This window comes from Sinocyclocheilus anshuiensis, unplaced genomic scaffold (genome assembly GCF_001515605.1).
Source record: "Sinocyclocheilus anshuiensis isolate Anshui unplaced genomic scaffold, SAMN03320099.WGS_v1.1 scaffold1662, whole genome shotgun sequence".
Lineage (NCBI taxonomy): Eukaryota > Metazoa > Chordata > Actinopteri > Cypriniformes > Cyprinidae > Sinocyclocheilus > Sinocyclocheilus anshuiensis.
In genome coordinates, this window is record NW_015545835.1 from 120,582 (window position 1) to 132,444 (window position 11,863).

General features: G+C 43.3%; 1 protein-coding gene across 1 annotated transcript in view; it reads right to left on the reverse strand.

Annotated features, from left to right (window-relative positions):
* Window positions 1-1,034: 1,034 nt before the first annotated feature.
* The window catches only part of LOC107698414 (transmembrane and coiled-coil domains protein 1-like), a 33,206-nt gene continuing 22,377 nt past the window's right edge, over window positions 1,035-11,863 (reverse strand). The window contains exons 3-7 of the mRNA XM_016499418.1: window positions 10,368-10,610; window positions 8,132-8,703; window positions 5,302-5,368; window positions 4,813-4,998; window positions 1,035-2,359 (exon numbers count right to left, since the gene is read on the reverse strand). Of these exons, the coding sequence (XP_016354904.1) occupies window positions 2,045-2,359; window positions 4,813-4,998; window positions 5,302-5,368; window positions 8,132-8,703; window positions 10,368-10,610 (1,383 nt within the window). The 3' untranslated portion in view covers window positions 1,035-2,044. The remainder of the gene's footprint in view (window positions 2,360-4,812; window positions 4,999-5,301; window positions 5,369-8,131; window positions 8,704-10,367; window positions 10,611-11,863) is intronic.

The window sequence follows — 11,863 nt, forward strand, 5'->3', positions numbered from 1 at the left end:
AAAATGATTCCTCATGCTCCCTGAACCACACTTCCACATTTTGAGCCTGATGAATCTCAGCATCGTCGTCCTGAAATATGCAACATATTTTTTGCCAGAGAGTTGAGAATTTCTTCATAAAGACAAACATTAAAGACTAGACACAGTGAGAAAAATGCTTCAACAAGACTTACACACTGTCCACTGTTGGAAGTCACGTGCACAGCTAATATCATCTTGTTTCTGCAGATACCTTTGGTCCACGTCAGCCATCTGAGAGCAGAGTGCACAGCCGGATGGAGAAGCAGGGATGGATGGAGAACGTGCCAGATGCTGCTGAAGTTATGAAGGACTGGAAGCCTCCACGAAGCATCCAGGCACCGACAGATGCATCGATCCGTCGGATGGGCCGCAGTCAGTGCTGGAAAGGCCTGCAGCTGATGGACAGAGAAGGCAAGGCTCTCGGTGTGGTCACCAGCAGGCCGTTTGCTTGCGGAGAGCTGATCTGTGACTTCCACGGCCGGCTGATCTCCAGGGAGCAGTGACTGCAGATCCACCAGAACACTGAAGCTGGACATCTGTTTTTCTTCACCAGCAAGAATGGACAGGGCATGTGTTTGGATGCTCACGAGGAGCGCTGCCACTGCCATCCAAACCGAACACTCAGCCAAACGCACCAATCTCAGTCCTAGACTGCACTTTGTGGAGGATGACCCGGTCATACTTTTCATGGCCACACGGGACATTCAGACGGGCGAAGAGATCCGCTACGACTACGGAGACCACAGAAGGTCCTACGCTGGGGACGGTCTGGATCTGACGCCAGCCTAAAGGAAGATGGACATTATCTGGATTATGTGTAGGCATATCTTTATCTGGATGGGACTTAACTGTTTTCCTGTTTTTACCCATATGTCTTTATGGGTAAATATATCTTTTACCCTATATATTTTGTGTTCTCATAATTTCATGCTTTCTAAACTTTCTTTAGTGTTTCCTGAAATTAGGATTGACAACATTTTAAATTGTAATAAAGTATGAAACTTATGCTCTCTCTCACACACACACACACACACACTCACATACACAATAAAGCTTCAGCAGAGGACTTTCCCCTGAGGATTATTAAATGACTGAAACAGAACTATTAAACATTATTACTGTACAGTTAAACGACTGTGCTAACAGTTCATAAGATCTGAATGACACACGAGTGGAGGTGTGAGGAGCTTCGGTCAGCTTATGTCCAGCTTATGATCAAACACACAAGCGTCTCCATTCATAAGAACAGTCCTGAATCCTGATCCATCATTCACTACAGCAGACATAAGAACCTACAGATCATCACAAAACCCTCTCCATCATAACGCCAAAACACCAGATCAGAAACACTGCACTGTGATATTACAGACATTATGAATAAGCAGTCACAGCTACTACTGTCATTGTCTTTCTCTGCTGTCTGTCACAGGTCCAGTAAGGCGGTGCAATATTCAATAAAGTATTACTTCATTTAACAGTGTTTTACATCAGATAATGCTAGTAAACAGCAACATCCTTTGACCTCTTGAAAATGATGAGTAATGAAAGCAGAGGATGATGTCTGAGGCTTGAGTCTTCCTTCAGACGCCATGAAACCAGCTCAAATCATCACTTCAGTCAGACCGATGAACACACGCTCCAACCAAACACTCGCCTCACTCCCCCTCAGATCTAATACATGTATGATGTTATTCTTTCAATGAACACAGGAGAAGTTTTAGAGCAGCTCAGTTCACCCTTTCTGTTCATTCACATGTTCCTCATCATTCTGAGTCAATAGGACATCAACATTTCTCCCTTTGTGTTCATCAGAAAAAATAGCAGCATACGGGCGTTTACTCACAACACTGAGGAAATGATGACAGATTTTTCATTTTTGTGTGAGCTACTGCTACATTCAGCTAAATTATATTAGAAATATGAATAATATTAATATTAATCTCATTCCAGAGCAATGCTCCAAAGGCATTCAAAAGGGAAAAACTGTGCAAAATGGTCTGAAACCAGCATGTCTTCTGTGCGCTCATCTGGGCACGTGCAGGAGGCGGGAGGTGTGTCCTGAGAAAGCGTCCCAGTTTCTCCAGAGCACGGCAAAGAGGAGGAAGACCAGCAGCGAGGAGACGGAGCGGCTGCGTGTCTTCATCAGCGGGACCACACAGTTGGCGATGGTGGAGACGAAGACCAGCAGCACGGCCATCAGAGCCAGCAGCACGTTGATGAGTTTGCCCATGAGTGTGCGAGCCGTGGCGTTCTCCAGGCCCTCCAGCTGAACCACCTGCTGCTGCTGCTGCTGCAGCTCCATCTTAGAGACGCGCGTCTGACACGCTTCCAGAGCCTCCTGACACACACACACACACACACACACACACACACACACACACACCGCTGGTCAGTCTCACACAACACGGATCGCACGACTCCTGCAGTGCATTCATGTGCGCAAAACCTCATGATTTCATTCACTATCAGTGCCAAATGACAAATAAAATCACAATATCTCAGCAACATGATGACAAATTCCTTGTAAAAGTCATAATAAAATAGTCTAATATTACTGTAATGTTGCTCTAATATGGCATTTTGTTTACCTTCAACTCTGTCATTGTGTGTGACGATAATGACATGTATTAATTTTTAGAGAAAAACTGAATAATCTTTGGACTTGCTGACAAAAGTTAAGTAATAGTTCATCCAAAAATTAAAACGTGCTGAAATGTGGCCATCCAAGATGTAGATGAGTTTGTTTCTTCATCAGATTTGTAGAAATGTAGCATTGCATCAGTGTCTCAGCAATGGGTGCTCTGCAGTGAATGGGTGCCGTCAGAATGAGAGACCAAACAGCTGATAAAAACATCACAATAATCCACAAGTAATCCACAGCACTCCAGTCCATCAGTTAACATCTGGAGAAGACAAAAGCTGAAACACATCCAGCATTAAGATGCTTTTAACTAAAATATGAGTCCATAATCCATGATAACTCTTCCTCCAGTGAAAAAGTGTTCTGGTCTGAATCAGGAGAGAAATCTGCACAGATCAAGCAGCGTTTAAACAGCTCTAAACAAATATGTGGCTGGATTTTGATGTGAGAGACAGCAGGAGATGCACTTTTTCACTGAAGGAAGTGTTATTATGGATTATGGACTCGTATTTTAGCTAAAAGCGTCTTAAAGTGCCCCTTAAAGTGTATTATGGGTAATGAAAGGTTCATGTTTTGGTTTTGGGAGTCCCCAATAACAGGTTGACATTCATGCAAGGTCAAGAAACACATTCACTGTTTTATAATATGCATTTATTTTTACCTTATTTGCTCAACGACTCCTAAACGAATCATTTAACGATTCATTTTTCCAAACCCCTCCTTTGCGTGATGCTAATCTGTGGTGATTGGTCCGATTGGTCTCATTTTCATTTCATCATGCCTGACTGTAATGCCTGATAAAGCAGCGTTTGTGAGCGCAGTGCTGCTTTGTGTACCGCGTTACTGGGGAAACCACTATTTGTACCACTCCAAAAGCGGCACCTATTGGCAAAGAATGAATTTGCATTTTTATTCAGACCAATGGGAAAAGACCAACAAGTGGGCGGAAAATATGCTAATGTTTCATGTTGACGTCAAGATGAAACGGCTTGAGATTCGTTTTAAAAACGACTTGTTTCAATGATTCAGAGTCAACTCTTTCTTTTGAGAGACAATAACTTTATACACAGTGCACTTTCAGATTTAAAACTTTACAGGATGTTTTCATTCACTTAGAGCTGTGTTACACACTGCATGAAAGGTCATTTTCAAAAATCCATAATAGGGGCACTTTAATGCTGGATTAGTTTCAGTTTTTGTCTTCTCCAGATGTTAACTGATGGACTGGAGTGCTGTGGATTATTTGTGGATTATTGTGATGTTTTTATCAGCTGTTTGGACTCTCATTCTGACGGCACCCATTCACTGCAGAGCATCCATTGCTGAGACACTGATGCAATGCTACATTTCTACAAATCTGATCAAGCCATGCATAACTATTATCCTGACCTCTAAGGCTGTCACTGCAGGACATATAGTAAAACACACAAACACAGACACAGACACAGACACGCGCACACGCACACGCACACACACACACAGACACACACACACACACAGACACACACAGACACACAGACACACACAGACACACACAGACACACAGACACACACAGACACACACAGACACACAGACACACACAGACACACACAGACACACAGACACACACAGACACACACAGACACACAGACACACACAGACACACACAGACACACAGACACACACAGACACACACAGACACACAGACACACACAGACACACACAGACACACAGACACACACAGACACACACAGACACACAGACACACACAGACACACACAGACACACAGACACACACAGACACACACAGACACACAGACACACACAGACACACACAGACACACAGACACACACAGACACACACAGACACACAGACACACACAGACACACACAGACACACAGACACACACAGACACACACAGACACACAGACACACACAGACACACACAGACACACAGACACACACAGACACACACAGACACACAGACACACACAGACACACACAGACACACAGACACACACAGACACACACAGACACACAGACACACACAGACACACACAGACACACAGACACACACAGACACACACAGACACACAGACACACACAGACACACACACACACACACTCACACTCACACTCACACTCTCACACACACACACACACACACACCTGCAGGTCTCGGGCCCTCTCGTTGGACTGGTACGCGATCTTCTCCTCCATGCTGGCCAGCTCTTGTTTCAGGTTCAGGATCTCGTTCTGGTGGAGCTCCGTCAGATCGTTCACTTGTTCCTCTAAGCGCTCACACCTACAGAAACACAACGCCACAAACACGGTAACTTCCTGTACATGAGGCCGCTAATGAGTGTTTATGTGAGTGAACCAGACCTTGTGCATGTTTTTGGTCTTTACTCATAAACACTTACTCATCTCAAAAGTGTGATGGTGTGTCCAACAGTTCAGGGACGACACCACAAACTGTGGACTAATGGATTCTACTGCAAAACTAAAATTATCCATTAGCTTGACAGCATGTTGATTTTTCAGCTATATTTTTGTGCTTCTGTTATTACAAGCCAACAGAAAAATGCTTGACCACAAGCTGGACATTTAGGGCAGAAATATGTTTGTCTATTCATCTCTCTCTCTGTGTGAACTCACATTCTCCCTCTCCTTCATTTCCCTTCTCGAACTTTTACCATCTAAGAGGAAAAAGCCAAACCTTAGTCTATTTCAGGCCCACAAATATGCTGGGTCACAATCCAAAAATCTGTTTCTGATACAGATGTGGTGAGCAGGGAAAACATTAGATGAATAACTAACATGGACAGTGCATGAGTTATTCAAGTACAAGTCAAACCTATTTGTGTAGCGCTGTTCACTATACATATTGTTTCAAAGTAGCTTTACAGAAAACCAGGTTGTTGATATATTAAAAAAATAAATAAATAAAATATGATGAAATATCAAAATAATAATATTTTCATGCCTTATAGTCACATTTTCTAGATAAGAGCTGTATAAGCAATCACACAGACCACATTTGCTATATAACATAAATCACTTAATTCCTTATCTGGTGAAATGGAGAATTATAAAAGATGATGACAATTTGGTGAACTGATGAGCCTAATTTCTATTTGGTGGTGTGTATCACTGACACAGTTAAATGGTGCATATAAATGACAGGATATTTCGTATTTTGCATCTCTCGCCCCAAGCGGTTTAACTGAGGACTGAAAGTAGTCATGGCATAACACTTATGATGTGCGAGGCACAGTGTGTCAGGTCTATATTTAGTCCCCTAGTGTTCAGGCCAAAGGCAGCTGTGGCAAGGAACGAGAAAACTCCATTTGATTTTGGATAATGGAGAAAAAAACTTTAGGAGAAACCAGGCAACAGCATCAGTTCTCTGAATGTACAGTCCAAATGTAACGTCAGTAATTAAGTAATTAAACTACCACGGTAAAAGTGCACAGAAAGCTGCCTGTCAGACAGCCAGCACTGAACTGAGCTCTCTTTCATGGCTTATTGTGCTTTAAATAACTCTTTTTTTATAAATCAAGTAGTGCTGGGCGGTATGACCAAAAAGTTATATCACGGTATTTTTCAAAATGATACCGGTTTCACGGTACAAGACGGTATTTTTTTTTCATGCATGACCGGGTGTTAACCATATTTTCTACTGATTGAGAGGAAATACTGCAGTATATAGACTTCGAATGCCCTATTTTACTGTCATGATGAGTGAATATTGTCAAAAAATACCACACTAAATAGTGACTAAACACGACCCCTTTTAATACATGTTAACCAGGAGTCACTCTCATTCATAATCGCGCTGTTTTGTACTCATTTATTGACGAGTCGGCTGCACTGCTTCTCTGCCGCTCACTGCACAGAATAGACGCCGAGAGAGGCGACACTTCTCCGGGAAAGTCAGACCTCGCGTTCGCGGGACAGCACTGGAGAAATCCTCCAACTGAACCATAGCTAAGGTTTATCCAAAAAAGTCGCTAGGTTTGTCAGTATGAATATTCTATGGAAAAAAGCCGCTAAAAGGGTCTGAAAGTTGCTACCTTTCAAACAGTGTTGCGTTCCGAACGTTGTTTAAGCGACATACTTATATGTATTGCGGTATTTTAAAAATTCATATCGTAACAAAAATAAACACCGGTATTCGGTATGAACTGGTATACCGCCCAGCACTGAAATAAAGCAAATCACACTCTTTATTTTCTCATTCATCCATATTTCTCTAGCAATCTAAAGTGTTAATGATTTCAAGCAGATATACATTATATAGCAAAAGCTCTAATAAAATCAATGACACTTTAGTCCAGGGGTCACCAACTGATGGACTCCAGTCCCAATCTGGACCGTGAAGCCTTTTGACATCATGAAATAAATACATAAATGCCAAACGCTGTTTTCTAATAAAATCTAATGTATATCAAGCACATCTAGGTCAGCTCAGCAGAGCCGTTTGGGTCCTACGGTGCCATTAAAAGTCTTAAATGGTACAAGAAAGTCTTAATTATGATTTCAGGAGGTCTTGAATTTGGGGAGGATAGACGAGAATTGTGATACGGCTGAATGTGACGATTAAACTTCAAAAGGCTGTGATTTCATTGAATAAACATGAGCTCTGCTGTTACCGGGGAAACCACTGTATTTCTGCTGTTCTGACAGCGCCTCCTGCTGGCAGAGAATGAGTGCATTTTCAACAAGTTTTTGTTCAGACCAATGTGAAAATCAACCCATGTTTTTACGCAGCAAACACGCAGGGCTGTAAATGTGAACTGGTGGATCCACAAGAAGATAATGCATTATAATAATCTAAACAATTAAGACAGTAAAACATATATTTATGTTATTTAATTAATATAATAATATTTGATAATCATTGTTTAAATTAATAATTTAAACTTTTGACTCCATTTTCTTTAAAAAATGGTTTAAAGGCTGAAATGTAAAGTTTATATAAAACTTTTTGTTTTTGTGAAAACCTGTGTCTGAACTGTAAATCATGCTTTTTACAGTCATTTTAATTTTATTTGTTCAGGTCTTAAAAAGGGTCTTAAAGTCTTAAATTTGAGCTTAAATGTCCTGCAGATACCCTGGTCTGGCAAAAACCATCAGTTCATGTTTTTAGGAATGTAATTGTCCAGACCTCGTCTGGTGAGGAGGGTTCATTACTGGATCTCAAGCAGTTTTAGTTGAAGACCCCTGCTTTAGACCATTGCCACAATATATATTATCATGTTGGCCAGCCCAATTCAGTTTGAATACATTTGGCAGTTTGATTATAAGGACATTACAGTTGATTTTGTGGTGCTGTGCTGTGCTACTGAATGTCCAGAATGATCTGGGCCCTGAAGCAAAACCAGATGAGAAGCTCTGCTATAGACTCTATAGTGTTCGTACATGACTGTGATCGTGCTGGCAGCACATCTCATGTGTGTGTGTGTGTGTGTGTGTGTGTTCCTGCAGCTCCTGCAGCAACATGTCCAGGCTGCCGCTGTGGCCCCGTTCTAGTGTGTTTCCTCTGGAGCTGGGCGGGCCCCCGGGGGCCCCCGTCATGCTGATGGCTCCCACTGATCCCGAGGTTGCGCTCGAACAGTCCTCATCGCTGCCGAACTTGGGGCTGGACTGCAGGTGTCCGCCAGCGGATCCCAGAGAGCGTCCAGCAGTGGCCACACCATCCTCGGCATCCTCCGGCCCGTCCTTCAGCACGCTGATGTTATCAGCACTGCCGAAGCGGTGGCGGATCAGTGAGGCGATCTCACGAGGTTTGGAGGCCACGGCCCCGGCGGCTGAGTGCGTGACGTGGGAGAAACTGGACAGTCCGCCCTTGACGCTGTCCACCACCCCCTCGCTGAGGCCCGTGATGACCCTGGCGCCCACATCTCGCAGGCCCTGCTGCATGTCCCGCAGCATGTCTTTGGGCTGCCGCTGCACGCCGCTGTGCTCCACCTCACGCAGACGCCGGTGGTAATGCTCCAGCTTACGCTGCAACTGGGCAATGCTTGCCGCAGACTTCTGGTTCTTCTTCTCAAACACCTGAAGATGGAGACAATGTGGGGGGGGGGTGTGGAAGAGCAAGGGAGAGAGGAAATCAAAACATGAACGAGGAAGCAGATTAAGAGATGAAGGGATAGTGAGGGACTTTATGAGGCATTTCTAGCCTGTGTCTAACTGCATCAAGAATTAGCCAACTCTCGCTGAAAACAGATGAGCTCCAGTCACTGTAGTTCAGCTGTCAGTCTGAACACTCCTTAAGAGTAAAGCCCAAACTGTACTTTGGTTTTTATGCGTACAGTGTGCATGACATGAATTTAGAAATCAGTACAGTCAGTGCGCAGCCTGATTTTTCTAAGCACACATACACCTGCTTTGATTTTTTTTTTGTACTAATTAGTTTGGCCACAAGGTGGCAATATTGGCCCAAGGCTGTTGTTTCACAGTTGCTTAAAGTCACAAAGTAGTGTGGTACATCTGAATCCCTGCATCCCAATGTTCATACTATCCATCCTAAATAGTAAGTGAGATTAGAATTAGTGTGTCCTAAAGCATAGTATGTTGAAAAGAGTGTGCCAGAAGTCCCGGATGGTCTACTATTTCAGGTAGATTTTTGAAGTGTGGATCCCTGCACACTCTGATGGCTAATATTACCCACAATCCATTGCGCTTTGGAGAAGGTTTTGGTTCAGAACTACAAATATGAATAAAAAAGCATTAAAAACTACAAACATGGTGGATGTGCGCAACCGACAAAGGGGTTTGAGTTACTAATAATCAACATTTAACCTGGTAAAAATATTTAGTTAATGTTATTGGTGTTATATTTCATCTGCAACAACAATGTGAACTTTTATAAACATCTGTTTGGTTATTAACATTATTATGTAAAAAATCTGAGCAGAGATCTCCGTATGAAGACCTACGGATGGCAGATCAACGCGCCACTTCTTTTCTCTCTAATACGGTTGGAAGTTAAATGAAATGCAATGTAGAGAATGTGAACTGTGACAAGATGATTGACAGGCCAGTTTACAGTGACGACCTGTACAGGGTGCGACCGTTAAAGACGCAGCTGTGTGACGTGATAGTTTGTAAAGCTTGCCTACTCTTCTACTACACACTCAGAAGTGTGACCTTTTTCCTCACCAAAAGAGTACATACTTTAAGGGTGTAGTATAAGTAGGCACATTGGGATGCAGCAAATATGACAGATTTACAGAAAAAGATAAATGCAGGGCGGGACTTGGTTGCGTGCATCAGTTGTTGATTGGTTGGTAAGATGTGGGCGTGGCTCTCAGATGAGCCTGAGCTTGTAGGGCTGGAGCTTCAGAGGACTAAATGATTGGAGAAGTCCTGCATATGTCACTTCACTAGATAAACCAACTGGACATTTTGATTAAACATTACCAGATCAACATATTTTTAAAAATAAAACGTGCACAGATTAATTGTTCACAAAAAGGTCTATACCACACATTTGCCAAATACATAGGGTGAATATTAATTTCATGCTGACTTAAATTGTCATGAAAACGATGTCAACATTTTAAATAATAATAATACTGGTACGAATACAAGATTCATGTTCATGCTGAATATCATTTCTAGTTGTCTTCGACATGTTTTGAAGATGCATGCATGCACAGATAAAAAGACAGCAGGCTGGTTCATGTGTAAGATACAATGAAAGCGTGAGATGATACCTGTTTGATGCGGGAGCTCTGCTGTTTGTCGCTGGCATTGCTGGCCAGTTTGAGGTACTCGGCCACATTCTCGTCGCGGGCCGCCTGCTCGATGCGCAGCTGCTCCGTGAGCTTCAGGATCTTCTGCTGCAGCTGTGCGATGGCCTGCCGTGTGCGCTGGGGGTCCAGCCCGGTGTCCTCCGAGCCCAGCAGCGAACCGTCAGCCCTGCACGCCGCCGCCAGACCGCCCTCCAGCCTCTCGATCTGGAGAAACACAGAGAAGAGGGAGGGACACACAAGAGAAAAGGCATGTCACTTCTTGGAAAATAGGTCTTTCCGTGTCTTTCTGCTGACACAATGAAGCAATCGCCCGCTTCTGCAATCGGCATGCATGCAGACGAGGCTATTAAAGGTCAACATCTCCATCAGACACACGCACACGTCTAAGAGACCACTGTGCCTCGTTTTTGTGAAGTACATTTGCTGAAAACCGGTCTTAGTATCTTGAACCCAGTAAATTGAACCTGTTTAAAGGATGTTTCAACACTTTTTACAGGGAAAATCAAGACAAAGATACTCCTATCTCACACTGGAAAAAAGCATCTTTGCAGCAATACACGCATGTGTGGACCTGATAGTTAAACAGTCAGTTCAGACAGAATGAGCTGAATATTGAGGCCAGATCATCATCTAGTCCAGCTCTGTCAGACAGCAGTGTTAAATCTGACCTATATATCAGCAATAATAACTGCATTAAACAAACAAGGGCTTTGTGAAAAGATCGTAACCACTCACGTTTTGAATGACTGTTAAATGATGATTTGATATAAGCATGAGGTAATGTAATATTGTTCATGTTTTGTTATTATACCGATGCAGAGGAACATGTTCGTATAGAGAGTTGGAAGCCTGCACTAAAATGACATTCAGTCAAATAGCTCTGATCTTACTCGAGCACAGCAGAGAGCGAGTCAACCGGACGTGAAGCGGTACATGTTCAAGAGCGCAGGCTGAAATGACACAATGTTGCATGATCTCACCAGCGCGTCCGCGCGACTCCGTCTTTAGAGCGTTATAACGGGTTATAATGTGTGTAATGTAAGCAGAGCCCTCACTCACTCACTCACCTTCCCGCTCCGCGCTCGCAGCAGCTGCTCCCAGTGCATCTCTTCATCGTTCTCTCTCCTGAACTTCACTAGCTGAACTCGAGCTCGAGCTCCTCCCGCGTGCAGCTCTGAACATGACGTCATCCCTAAAAGCACCGCTGATCACCCGCTCGAACCGAACCCTGCAACGACTGCTGACTTCAACCGGATCCGTATGTTGATTTATTCTTAAGGCTCTGTCTGGTTACTGCTGTTGCGATATTGAATAATTGTACATAGATGCATTTATTCAGTGTGAACAACTGGCTCAGTCTTGCCTCTCGCTTGTGTTCTCGGAACGGACTCACTTTTCAAATGAATAAATAATAACAGAGAATGCTTGGAGAATATGGATGCATTAGAAATTCTTAA